Source organism: Diabrotica undecimpunctata, chromosome 8 (genome assembly GCF_040954645.1).
Source record: "Diabrotica undecimpunctata isolate CICGRU chromosome 8, icDiaUnde3, whole genome shotgun sequence".
Lineage (NCBI taxonomy): Eukaryota > Metazoa > Arthropoda > Insecta > Coleoptera > Chrysomelidae > Diabrotica > Diabrotica undecimpunctata.
In genome coordinates, this window is record NC_092810.1 from 55746708 (window position 1) to 55761893 (window position 15186).

At 33.0% G+C, this 15186-nt stretch overlaps 1 protein-coding gene across 1 annotated transcript in view; it reads left to right on the top strand.

Annotated features, from left to right (window-relative positions):
• Positions 1–1614: 1614 nt before the first annotated feature.
• Positions 1615–15186, top strand: part of LOC140447583 (glutathione S-transferase 1-like) — a 35284-nt gene continuing 21712 nt past the window's right edge. Inside the window, exon 1 of the mRNA XM_072540315.1 lies at positions 1615–1830. Coding sequence (XP_072396416.1) covers positions 1696–1830 — 135 coding nt within the window. The 5' untranslated portion in view covers positions 1615–1695. The remainder of the gene's footprint in view (positions 1831–15186) is intronic.

Consider the following 15186-nt stretch of genomic DNA (forward strand, 5'->3'; position numbering starts at 1 on the left):
TTTCTTCCCTTATATGATGCCCCTTCCTATCTCTTCTTTTTGTTGGTATTGTACTCCCAGTCTTGACTGTCGCTTAATCTGTTTTTCTTCCTTTTGCGCTTTTTAATATCATTATCTGCAGCAACATTTTTTTTTTCGCTTCTGAGCTACTCTCTTTTTCTAATGAGTCATCATTTATCCTGGAATTTTCCTTTTTCGTGACATTTATTTAAAATAAAATCATGCTGAAATATTACAAAGAGCTAAGTAGAAACCCCACATGTGGTCTTCAGCAAAAAGCAAATAAATTAGTAACAGGTCTAAACAAATCATTGAAAATTAAGAACGGAATCTCAAATAGCTAGTCATTTACAAGTCAATAGTACCTATAGATTCTACTCTTTACCGAAAATACATAAACCAATCCTAGCAATGAGACCAATTGTTGCATCCATTGATTCTCCAAACAGTAAATTATCCAAATTTCTAACAGAAATATTAACAAATTATATTATATAAAAACAAAATATCTCCCAATAGGCGCAGAACTATCCAACATTCAGATGGACACAACCGAAATTGCATTCTGCACTGAATATACCTACCTAGGAATTGATTTCGACACCACAGGCACAGACAATAGGGAAATTAGAAAACGAATAACCCAGGCCCGTAGAACAATTGGATGCCTTAACGGAGTTCTTTGGAGCTCAGAAATTGGTAAAAGACGAAAATACAATATATATGAATCTCTCATAAAAACCAGCTTAACCTATGGTGCAGAGACATGGAGACTAACAGAAAGCAATAAAAGAAAACTCGAAGCAACAGAAATGGATGTATTTAGACGATCACTTCGAATATCTAGAGCAGACAGAATTAGAAACGATGAAATAAGAAATCGGATGGGGGTAGATGGATCACTGGCAACAGACATAGAAAGGAAACAACTTATATGGTATGGCCATGTTCAAAGAATGCCAGAAACAAGACTACCAAAAATCGCCATGAAATGGATACCACCAAATCGTAAGAAACGAGGAAGACCAAAAAGAACATGGAAGGAGGGAATAACAAAGGCAATGAGCTCCCGAGACTTGACCGAAGAACAATGGAATGATAGAAATTCGTGGAAATTAGGCATCGGACAACGACGCAAGACGTTTTGAAACCTATATATCTATATATATATATATATATATATATATATATATATATATATATATATATATATATATTAACAAATGCATACAACATAGATAATGATTATTATATAAAATATTCGTTTTTTAGTTTCAGCTCCTTTATCAATCATTTCAAACTTGCACCAAACTTGCCCAAAACGGCATTCAAATCCATCTAACTTTACGGAAAGTGCAGTAATTAATTTCCTGGACTATATATTTATCTGAATATTTGTTTTTCAATTGATGAATGTGCGTTTCGTTAAGTAGTTTTTAAATAGATAAATTTTTTTTGTCTCTATCATATAAGTAATGCCAGGCTTCAATTTGACTATTTCAAGATATAAATAAACACATATTCATAAGCAGTTAATACTTTTAATTAATTAACTATTAAGATAACTTATTATCTTCTACCATTTTTATTAATGTTGGTAATTTAAATTAATGCAAACAATAAATAGAGTGTAACTAGTCTACCAACTACCATTTTGTGTTGCAAGTCTCCTTGCTTTTCATAAAATATTTAAAGATGCTCCTCTTATATCAGAATGGTGCCCCGCCATCTCGGGCTGTACAATTGGTTGCTGAAGCGCTATCTGTTAAGCTTACTCTGAAGTATGTGGATGTTTTAACCAAAGAACAATTTGCCCCAGAGTTCTTAAAGGTATTGTTTATTTGCACATATTTCTCAAGAGGTTCATTGAGTACTTGACATTTTAATTGCTTATATATGTTTTCAATCTGAAATATTTATAATTTTTAGAAAAAAAAAATGTTTTTAATTTTTTCGAAATACCTGTTTATTTTTGATATTCTGGTTTCAAAAATATTAATATTAATCTTTTTTCATAGCAGTTCTAGTTTTTAAGATAGCTTTGTGGAAGCAAGTCAAACAAGCTAATATTAGCTTTTTATAGAATGAAAACAAGCTATATTTAACTTCTACTTTATGACTTGGCAATAAATATGAATTAGGAAATATGAATAATAAAAAATATAACATTCGTTACTTAACCCCAAATAATTTTCTGTGATATAACTTTTTACCATGTTGGTGTCCAGAACAATATCTTTAAAGACGCCAACAGCAATCGACCATCTTTTTTCGGATTTTCTGGAAATCGATAGAAGTGACTGTGAAGGTAGCTTATTGCTAACAATTCAAAACATTATACAAAATTGAAATTAAACAAAAGTACATTCATAAAAAACATTAATTTTAATTTTAACTCTTGTTTTGATTTAGCTGTTCATATTTGTTTCATGTTGTTGTTTTTAGCGTCTAGTTTTTGTTAGAACATGTTCTGTGGCCTGATGATGGGCAAATATTGTAAATATCGAAATCGGTAGCTAAAAAAATTTAACAACAATAAGAAAACTACCTAAGATTGGGAGTATTGAGTCATCTCCTATACATTAATTTATAAAAGTCGTTATTATCTCTCCAGTATTATATATTTTTTTCGCTTTGTTGGGATGTATTATTAGATAACATAATATGTACTAACAATATCCTCACTTAATGTCTCCCATTTGTTTCAGATTTCTGAATTCTTGATTATTTGTATTATTTTTATTTGCTATGTTGCATAATAGGATTAGAGCAGTTGTTTATTTTGTACTCAGTCAGAGGTTTTCTTTAAGCCATCATCATCATCATCATCATTTGGCTCTACAACTCTATGTGAGTCTTGGCCGCATTTACTATTGTTGTCGGTACTGAGCAGCTATTTCCCATTGCTCTATTCCTATTTTGCGTAAATCAGTGGATACTGCGTCCTTCCATCTCTTTCTTGGGCGACCAACTGACCTTCTGCCATCGGGCCTTTCCTAGAATGTGGCGTTCAGGAGTCTTTCGTCACTGGATCTTAGTACGTGGCCCGCCCATCTTATTCGGTTTGCTTTAATGTAAATGTTTTCATCTATGTTTTCATCTCCATATACTGACTGGAGTTCATCATTGTGTCTTCTTCTCCATTCTCCTTTTGTCTCTTCTCTGCAAGGTCCATAAATAGTCCGCAGTATTTTTCTTTCCGGTACCAGTAATTTTGTCGAGGCCATGTCTCGAATTTTGTCGTTTCCCGCTGGTTCAGAGTCCATGTCTCGCTTCCATACGTTATTGTGGGACGAACTATTGTCTTGTACACTCTTATTTTTGCTGGTATTGAGAGTATTTTTGATTTAAGTACGGTTATTAATGAGTAATATGCGCTGTTTCCTGCAATGATCCTGGCTGCCACGTCCTTTTCATATTTATTTTCAGCTGTTATGATCGCTCCCAGGTACTTGAATTCTTTGACGACTTCAAAGTTGTATTCATTGATTGTTACGTTTTGTCTAATCCTTGGTCTTGGGTTCTTCGTAACCACAATGTACTTGGTCTTGTCCTCGTTGACCTTCAGACCAACTTCCTTGGCTCCGTTTTCGAATAGGTTGAAAACTATTGTGTCCACGTCATCCGCAAACGCCAATAGTATTTTTGATTCTTGGGCGGCAAATCCGTTTGTCAGTTGTGGTTGAGCTTTCCTTACCGCAAGTTCCAGTGCAAAATTAAATAGCGGTGGGGTGGGGGGGCGAGAGGATGGATCTCCTTGTCAAAGCACGGTGTCAATGAGGAACTCCTCCGACGTCGTGCTGCCAATTCTGATCCGTGCGGATTTTCTGGAAATAAATAAATAAATAAATAATTTTAAGCCAATAAATTAAAATTTGTCTTATAGTAAATCTATTTTTAACGATACCGCCCTATGGTATCTCGTATATCGCTATACATTCATTAATAATTAAGATAATGCATAGTGCCTTTTTGGTAGTCGCCTTGTTTGTTTTTTATCTTAATATATATTTTTAATATCCTCTCCTTTCATCTAACACATCAATCACACGGTCCAATCAGACCAATACCAATGGAGATATAATATAATGCCCTTTTGGCAATGCCGTCGTGTGTTTTTTATCTCAACATATTTGCTACTTCCTCTCCTTTTCAACGATGTATCGTACGTTATGATCCGACGAACTATTCTACACCCACTACAAAACGCCCAACAAGAGCAGAATGAAACTTAGCGTTTTCTTAAGGGAAAACCCATTTTACATGGGAAAAGAGGCAGAAACGGTATAGATCCTTTACTTCTAACATAAAGCTTTAAATTATTTTGCTTAATAAATCTTACCTACAATTACGGTAATCTATATTTTTAGCAATTTTGCGAAAAAATTAATTATTGATGAAGTAGTCAAATTTCCGAGTAATGATATTTGAATTATCAATTTGTAAAACGAATTAGCAATAAACCAACCATATCGTTTCAAGAATAAAATATAATTGAAATGTGAGATTTTTTAGTGCAGATTTCTTTCATAATGTGGCGCTAGGAGTTATGGTCCCAGACAAACTGCTCGATGTGTCATCCCAGCCTTTTGTATAAATAGATTGTCCACATGCCTAATAATATTATTCGGTTTTCTATTACACTTTAAGTTTAGTTTTTTTATCCTCATTTTTCTCAAGATTTTTTCAGAGTATATTTTAAAGAGGACTGGTGAAATTACGCTACCGTATCTTATTCGTCTTCTAATTTCGATTTAATTTTTTTTTATCTTATCCATATTTGACTATTTTGCTTATCAGTCCTGGTTTATCGAATAATAAATCGATTTTGCATAAAATTTAAATTTAGCTTTGTGATACACGAGCATTTTTCTAAGTGTAAGTGTTATAGAAGTCTGGTGACATTACACTACTACCTTATCTTAAGTATCTCTCTTCTTATTTCGATTTCATTTTGGGTGTCTTCATTATTGCCTTTTTTCTGTCGTTGTTTATAAAATAGATATGCTATAATTCTAAGGCCATTGCAACAACTTTGTTTTAACTTAAGGCTTTCTTTATTTGATTGTGGTGGACCCTATCAAATTTATGACTATAAAATCTATGGCATATACTTGGCAACATTTTAAAAAGAACTTTTTTATCCTTATCAGGATTTTGGAAACTATGTAAATTAATTTTTTGGACATTTTTATTATGTGAGACATTGGACTAATAGCGCTGGGATCGTTATATTATCTACTTTAAAATGTATAATATACGTCTGAATTATCAATATAAATAAGTCAGATAAAATTATTAGAAGAATTTTTCACTCAGTAAAAAAAAACAAAATTTATTTAATTTATTAATGTTTGTATTTCTGAGAACGATTTTCGAAGTAGAAACTGAAACGTCAATATACTTATGGGATGGCAATTACTAGAGTATGTCATTCTAGAATAAGGAAAACAAAATAATCGAGGTAAAGGAAGATAAAATTACCCTTTTGGTAGTCGCCTTGTTTGTTTTTCTATCTTATTACATTTGTTATATCCCTCCCTTTCATTTGCTATGTCGCATGTTAGGATTTGATTAGTTGATTTTTTTGTATTCAGCCAGAGGCCTTCTTTAAGTCAATAAATCAAAATTTGTCTTATGGAAAATCTATTTTCATCCGTAGTGATATCTGATAACTCGTATGTAACTATATGTTCATTAATAATGACGATGATATGTAGTGCTCTTTTGGTAGTCGCCTTGTTTATTTTTATCTGTCTTAATATAATCGTTATCGCCTTCCCTTTTATTTAACGCATCACACGCTCTAATAGGACTAATACCAATGGAAATAAATTATAATGCGCTTTTGACAATGCCTTCATGTTTGTTTTTTTTTTATTCCTCGAACCGTTCTCGAGCTGTACGACTTTGCGACCAATTTCCGTTACCGTGTAATCGCAAAAATCTGTCGCGTATTCAATCCTTTTTCCTCGCCCAAAAGTGCACAACGTTGCTAAAGCAGTTTTCACTTCAAATACTCAAAAAATGGTACAGAAAGTACAGAACGTGTTATTTGATGCAGATAGAAGTTAGTTTGCGTTTAGATTTAAATGGACAAAAGTTTAACAAATTTGTTTTGTTGAAATAACATTTTGTTGTTTAAAAAATTATATTTTATTTTTGTTATGACATATCATCTTTGGGTTGCAATATTTGCAAAACAAATATATCAACTAATAAATAAAATATAAAAAATGTACAAATAAAGATGAGAAGTTAGCGTTTGAATATCCACCACAAGTAAATATTTCTAAACATAAGTTTGAAAAAAAAATTATTATACCAAACTTACATCATTTTTGTCTTTGTAACATTCTAAAATTCTCAAATTAACATTTTATATACTTTGCAAATTATGAATTGTTTAGCTATACTTAATAGTCTTGCTTTAAATTTGATTAATAATGGTGACAAATTATTGATAAAGTGGATCCAAATATAATACTTAAAACAAAGCAGAAAAAAAACTAATGAACCAGTACTACTCAAATTTGGTACATTCATTCATTCGAAATTTAAAAGCGACTACGCCATGACAGTCGCAATCGCTAGCGATTCTCATTCATTTCGATTGTAGTTAAAACTGGGGATATTTACTTTATCATTTTGACACTGCTGAAAATTTGGGTTGGCCCTCTTGTTTATTGGCTGCACGCTGCACATTGTACGTGAACTCTTTTTTTTTCTTGTTTGAGTTCATTCTCAATTATATTTTGAATTGAAAGAAAATGGATGGATAGGTTGTCGGTGATCGTGGCACTAAATTGTCTGTGGAGCAAAAGGAAATCATGCTGGCTTTTTTGGAGGACAATGCTGATTTTGCTAAGGGCAAACTCCTTGGCCATGATGGCAGGGAAAGAAAAAAGGCGATGTGGGAGATCCTTAAGTTATAACCACTAAGGTTAATATAACCACTAAGATTTGACTTAGTGGTTATATTCTAACATATTTTTAAATTTACTGCAACTTAGTAATACTTACCCTAAACATTTTGGGTATCCCAGAGGCATAAGCACCCTCCTCCAAATATGGTTCTAATACCCTTATCAAATAATTTGCAGCTTGTTTATTAAGCCGGAATTGCTACCTAAATTGAGCATCACTTAGTGAAAAAGGATTTTGAGTATACCGTAACATTCTTCTTATCCTCCGTTGTGAACGTCGGATATCTATCTTCTCTAATTCCTCGAAAACCATCATATGTCCGTAAAACGCAGCCATATTAATACTTTTTGCCCCAGTTTTCCTTGCAAGAATCAAAACACTACACCGAATAAACTAGAGCTAAGTTTACTTCTCCCAGTCCAGCCAGTCATGTCAGATTAATTTCGACTCGTAATGAAATTTCAACCACTTTCTTGAAGTTAAAATTTATTTCGATAAATCTTATATTAGTGACGTCGTTTGGTTAGTTCAGCTGAAATACACAAGGCTCGCAAAGTCGCATTTCGACGTCGCCATATTAATTTCGACATGTTTTGAGTCGAAATCTCAATTAGAATCAGGGCCCAGAATATCATTTAAACATTAGAATCATACAATGTCAATATTAAAACCTTCAGTATTAATTTAGACTACAATTATTACAAATAACAGTGTTATCATACGGATGTAACATCAATGATAATATTGCTGTATCAATTATTAGAACACTATTTAATGTAAGCCACTCTAATTTCTATTCTGTATCTCTGAAATTATATATTCACACTTTGTATCCCAATCCAATTTTAAAAGATAGAAAAATATGTAGGGGAGGGAAGGGTAAAGTGAAATGGTGGGGTAAAGTGAAATAGCACGTTTTCAAATTCTTCCGCGAACGGAGCCGCCACTGTTTACAATCCAGTCAATGTTTAGAAGTAGTACGTGCTTATCGAACATTTTGTGGCAGTCGTCTGTTGGTGTTATTGAAACTATCACTGTTTATACATTTTTGGGCGACAATTTGTAATATCTGCAGGTGAGTGTAATTGCTAAATCTTCTATCTTGTTTAACTAAACATATTTTTGAAACTAACACACAAAAACAATTATAGTTAACCATCTATTATACAAAATATAGATTTTTAGGTTAGGGTTAATAATTTTTACTGGACCAGTATTGCTTTTAAATCCATTTGGGGTAATGTGAAATGTTAATAGATGAGGCAAACTGAAATATCGTTTCACTTTGCCCCACATGTAATTATACTTGATTACCACCATTAAATAAAGAATATCTGTCTTTCCAGGTGTAAAATGCGAAATTATAAACAAAAAACGACCCAACAACAATGGTCTGTGGAGTCAATAAAATCTGCAATCAGGTCTGTGCGAACTGGCATCCTTAGCCAAAATCAAGCTGCTAGGCAATACGGAATTCCTGTTGCTACGTTAAATCGGAGAATCAAATCCTGTAAAAATGAGGAAGAAGCGTCAAGAAAGAAGCTAGGCCGATTTCAAACCGTATTCTTACCTTATTGGAATGGATAAGTTATTTTTTGGTCTTTCTTATTTAGAACTAAGAAGTTTAGCTTTCCAGTATGCAGAAATTCATAAAACTCCAAACAACTTTGATAAATAAAACTGTTTAGCTGGTAAAGACTGGTTGTACCTATTTTTAAAAAGGCATCCCCAACTGACATTGAGAACACCAGAAAACACATCAGCAGCTAGAGCTGCTTTAATAAAGTTTCTGTCGACACATTTTTGCTCTATTGGCTGAACTTCAAGATAAATATGCTTTTTCTGCCAGCAGAACCTACAATTGTGATGAAACTGGTATAACTACTGTCCCAAATAAGCCAACAAAAATTATATCCGTAAAGGGTAAAAAGCAGGTAGGAAACTTGACATCTGGTGAAAGAATCACTCTAATTACAGCCGAAATTTGTGTTAGTGCTGCAGGTCATTACGTTCCACCTCTTCTTATTATTCCTCGTCAGAGAAGAAATCCTATTTACGAGATAAACTTGCCTCCAGGAAGTATTGTGACTTTCCATAAATCTGGATGGATGCAGACAGAAATAATGAGCAATATCTGGTTCCCTAATTTTCTGAAACACACACATCCAACTGAAAATGATCCTGTACTCCTAATATTAGATGGACATTCAACACACGTTAAAAATTTTATCTTTAATTAAAACAGCAAGACAACACCATGTTCATATTTTAGTAATTCCTCCACATACGTCACACAAGCTCCAGCCACTTGACGTAAGTTTCATGTATCCTTTAAGCAATTATTATACTAAAGAGGTTGGAAACTGGCAGAGAAACAAATCAAATAAACTTATTGAATAACAAGATGTAGGTCAAATATTTGGTAAAGCGTATGCAAGGGCAGCCACACTCTCAAATGCAGAAAATGGTTTTAAGTCAGCAGGTATTATCCCATACGATAATACCAAATTTTCAGACATAGATTTTGCACCGTCACAAATAACAGAACGAGAAAATATTTTTGAAAAAACCTCAAATTATTTTCCAGCAATAGCTTCTATTCAACCTGAGCCAATGAGTTGTGAACCTTCGGCTTCTCGTGATTCAAACAATCAGGTAACTAAAGAAACAGTTGAACCTAATATTGAAACATCAGCAGGTAACAATAATGAAAACGACCAGACACCTCCGAGCAAGAGTGATTTATCAATTTCTTGTCGTTTATTTTATAATGTAAAGAACACTTCCGACAGCTCACACACTCTCCTTTAAAAGAATTACGATCTCCAAGTGATATTTTTCCATTACCAAAAGCAACATCAAAACTGACAAAAATGGGTCGAAAACGTAGGCATGGTAAAACTGCTATTATAACATCTTCCCCGTATTTGTTAGAGCTAAAGCAGAGTTTCGAAAAACCAAATACAAAAACCGTAAAAAATGTTAAACGAAATTTGAGCCAAGAAAATATTAAAAGTAAAGCTAAAAAAATGAAGTCCCGAAAAACATCGATGGAATCTGTAAGCTCTTCCAAAGAGTCTACGACTATATGCCTGGATTCTGATTCAGAAGAACTTATTTCACTAGATGATGAACTCGAAACAACAGAGTTACTTCGTCGAAAAGATAAGGAATTTACTTTAATACAGAAGAATATTGAAAAAGATGATTATGTCGTGGTAATTTTAACAGAGATAAGAAAGGGAACAGCCATGAAATTTGTTGGAAAAATTAAAGGGCAGTGTTTAAAAAACATTTACGAGGAAGAAGCATATGACATAACTTACCTGAGAAACTACAGAAACCACCAGGACTCATTTGTGTTTCCAGATATACCTGACGACAGTTTTATTTTAAAAAGTGAAATTGTCGGCGTTCTCAGCAATTTTTCTGCACTTCGCCATGGAATAATTAAATTTTCATAAATGTTTTTATTATTTTTAAATTATCATTTGCAACAAATATTAGAATAGGTACTTTTGTGTTATTTTTCTTGATTAAATTTTCATTTTAAAGACTTTTTATATATGCTAGTTACTTATATCTCACATTACCCCACCAACTATTTCACTTTACCCAACCGTGTGGGGAAAGTGAAAAAAAGACAATGCCTGACAAACCCTCGCATAACAAAAAATTTACTGACTTAATTTAATTTATATTTCGACATAATGATCATAAACGTTGCGGTTATAAGATATGTTTTTTACAAAATCTTATTTCGAAAAATGTAAAATTTATTTAATTTCAAAGTTTAGTTATTCCATTTTACCCTACTCTCCCCTGCTTGTGAGGACTATGGCTTTAATATTTTTATTTGGGGTTGACTGTTCTTAGTATGTGAACTTTCATGCACGTCGGTATAATACTTGCACATATTTATCATTTTTATTACTACTGCTATTAAACTTTTGACCAAATAAACATGAAATATTTGCGTGCCCCTTATCTTATCTATTTTTTATTTAATTTCTGTAGTAAATTAGTTCAGTTTTTTCTTTAGGATATTAATATATATACATTCAATATTTTTATTGGATTTAAAATTTATTGTATAAGAAATAATACAAGTAAATTTAAATAAATCTTATATAGTGTTTCCGAAATTTAAATAAGATTTAACGGTAGGTCTTGCTTAAAAATTTTATTACGTTACTGACAAAGAACTCTCCTATATATGGGAAAAAAGTAACCAAAAGGGTTTAAACGTGTTTTAGACTATTTTATTTTATTAAAAATTGTGTTTTGTTAGGTAATGTAATATTACACTGGCTTACCCATTACAACAAGTTTGATTATCTACAATTGTATTGGCATTCCGACGGAAGATCGCTGCTTACATGCAACTTGGAAATGCATAAAAGCAGCGTATGTCGTGCGGTCGGAGCATCCTTTGAGGTATTCGGTGATTCTTGATGCATCTCTACCGCCGCTTGGGAGGTTGAGGGAAGTATTTTCGCCTTCATCCTCTTCCTCGTGGAATTTATATACACCTGTTTTCACACTCGGCGAGAAGCTCACCGGAGGCTCTGTAGTCAGCAAGGGGCCACCGGACCACCCGTAGGGACTTTGATTATTTCCGTCGAAAGGTTTTAGCGACTAAGTTCTACTTCAGCTCGGCCACCGAGTGAGAAGTAATTCTAAGTCCACCAAGGGCTTTTATTTACTCCTAACCGTCGGTGGTCTAGTGGAACGCTATATTAGTTCGGCACAATCTAAAATAGCTATAAGACAATCTGTCTTTCCCCATTTCAAAGAACAATATCTATCGGAACAGGGAGCGTTCTCTCCGAGCTGGTAGCTGGCTTTCGTGAGGTGATTATGTTTGTTGCCGGACTTTTCTTCACCTTGACAAAAGACGAATCAACAGTTAACTGGGTCAACAGAGGTATAAAACACCGGTTTCTATACCTCTTGTTGGTTTGAATAATGTAGCCAACAAGACTCGTGTTTATTCACACACTAAAACCTGTTCGAACTCGTCTTCGAGCGAAGTCTTCTTAATTGGAAGAGATGTTCACTCAGGTAATAATAAACCCAGAAGTAGTTAAAAAGGCACTCAGTTATTAAGGTCTAACTATGTAACTCTCGATGAGATGCTTTTTGCTTTTCTTATAAGGTGTAGCTTCAGGATGTACTTTCCAACCAAACCTAAAAAATATGGTATCAAAGTATTTGCCACTGTCGACGCAAACACATTTTACACTAATAATATTGAAATATATACTGGTCAACAACCTGCTGGACCATATAAACTAGATAATTCATGTGCAGTTAATACAAGGATGTGTGAACCTCTCTATGGAACAGGAAGAAATATTACGATGAATCGCTGGTTTGTTACTTGCAACTTTGTTATCCAACTGAAAAGAGAACCCATGCTAATGGTTGTGGATACGATTCAGACCCAAAGAATATCCTCCAATTATGACCAATGTGAAAGACCGCCCTGTAGGTTTTTGGTTTTAGAGCACATACAATGGTGACATCGCATGTACCCAAAAAGAATAAAAATATGTTACGAGTTTCATTCTTTCATCACAGTGATACAGTAGATGCAACTAGCAGGAAGCCAGAGCTGATTTTATTCTATAAAGTGTCTAAAAATACTAAATGATGGCCACTTGTAATTTTTTATGGGGTCCTAAATATCGCCAGTATAAACGCTTTTGTAATTACCAAACATAATAGAGAATAAGATAGAAGACAATTTATTAAAAAATTAGGAGGAGACCTAGTAAAAAAATATTTGGAATCAAGGGCTACAACGTCAGGATTACATTCTAACATTCGACAAGCTGTTATGAAATACTCTGGAATGCCGGCACAAAACCGACCTAATCCACCACCAGGTAAAAGATGGGATAAGTGTATTCAAAAAAAAAAAAAATGCAAAAAACTGTCGGCGTGATTATTTTTTCGGTATTTTCTGTGTCATAAAATTTTGGTGAACTCTTTGTCTTTTTTATATAGTTTCATTATTGTTTTGATCAATTTTTGTAAAATAGAAGAACAATTTGATTTTTTGTAAGTGTGGTAAGCTGTCAAAATTATTATGTCAAATATATCACTTATTCTACTTTAATTTAATACAAGGTAGGCATAAACAAACAAAATATTACCATCAGATGAAAGAAAATACCCTATAAGTACAAAGAAAAATATTGTGTTTCAAAAATACTAATTACAAGAAAATAAAAGTATAGTCTTATTTGTGGTCCCAATAGACCACCATCGTGCCGTCTTGTTATTATTTAGACATCATCGATCGGAGTGTCAAATATAAGAAATTTTGAACTGATAAAGTACTCTGCATTGCCAGTAACACCTTGTTAAAAATAGAGCCCCTAGTGAACCTCTCGTTGGTGTAAATCGAAAATACATTATTTCTCGATTTACCAGAGGATAGAACCGAAGAACCTTCGTTCATTCTCACGAGCAGCGACTGGAAATCATCAGAGTATATACCCCCCTAGTAAGGTAACTCCCATAGAAAGTTTTGGGAGAGAGTTTCTAGCGCCAAATACGGACGGGCCGAAACTAATTTCATTTGGCGGCAAATTCAAAACGTAGGTTCTGAATTTTAGGCGGCAAATTAAAAAAATAAGCTCTGAATTTTAGGCGCCAAAATTCAAAAAGTAAGCTTCTAATGTAAAGTAAATATAGTCATAAAATAAGAAATAAAAACCTATTCTATGCTAAAAAATATATTCTCTCTGTACAAAAATATATTATAGACCTACACATTTTTATATATAAATGTATAACATAATATCTGATACAGAGAGAGTATATATTATGGTACAGTTAAGTTTTTATTTAATATTTTATGATTATTTCTGTTTTCCATTACATTAACAATCCAAAATCCCAAAAACAACAAAATAAACCACAGACATCCTGACACTTGTTTATTTGTATAAATTTCTTTGGTAAATTATTGGCAACAAATATCCTCATCCTCCTCATTTCTTGAGTCCTTGTTAAGGTGTGGGTGGAAACACTCTAAATATTGTTACCTTGCTGTATCCATTGGCTGCAATTCTGTACCAGATGGACAACTTCATGAAGGGATTTTTCCACCAATCTTTATTTAATCTTCCCATCGTGTTGGAGATCTTCCTTTTGATATAAAAATATAGATACCTCTATATTCATTAGTAATGGTTTGTTGTAAGTTCCATACCTTCTAAAATACTCTGACTTAACGTATCATCTGTAGATAATAAAGTGTAGACTCTAGCATTTCTGCGATCTTACTCTTCAGGATAATCACAAATTAGCATGTAACTCCATGTAACTATTGCTCAGATGTAGAAGATCCATGAAAATCTCTAAATAATGAAATAGTATTAAAATTAAGAATGTATAATTTTTTTTATAAAATAAGGCCAATTTTAGGAATGCAAATAAGAGTTAAGTTAAGAGTTTTAATGATTTTAAAATAGTATATAAATATAACACTAATGTTGGTTAAGATTTAAAGGTAATTTAACTACAAAAATAAAATGTACAAAATAGTATCGAGTTTGTATTTACTACCAAAAGTTTGATATAATTAGGTGCTGTTCTTACCTGGTGCTTGTAAAAATAAACTCCTAATCCTCAGAAAGTTTAATAGCCATTTGTCCAACTTTAACTTTCATCCATCAACAAAAAATATTCTTTTGTTTGGGAATACTATACTATTGTGGTAATGTAGCTTCTTCTCTTTTAGCAGTGTTTATTAGATATATAAAAATTGATGTATACTGTTTTTATCGCCTTTTTCTCAAATTTGGGATACGATGTTTTTATAACGCCATTTGCAACTTGCAAACAGAGTATATATATTGTACTTGCAAAGGCGTGGATTACAATGATGCCACTAACACATTTTTTTTGGTGGATACTAATAATTCTTTAGAAATAAGTTATTGTAAATTTAAGTGGTGATTTTAGTAGAATTTGCTCCATTATTATTATTTTTTTGGAAAACATTGTATAGTATAATCTATATTTGGGTAAATATGCAAAACTAGTGAAACCATGGCAACAGCACTTACATCAACATCATAAGTCTTTTGCTATGTCATACCCCCCACCTAACGTGACTAGTAGCGCCGCCGCCATTACGAACAGTTAGGCCCCTGCAAATCGCTTTCCCCACCCGTCCTATTCCACCTACGCTACTATTGGGTATATATTGTGATTACTTCTCGATTTACCAGAGGATAGAAC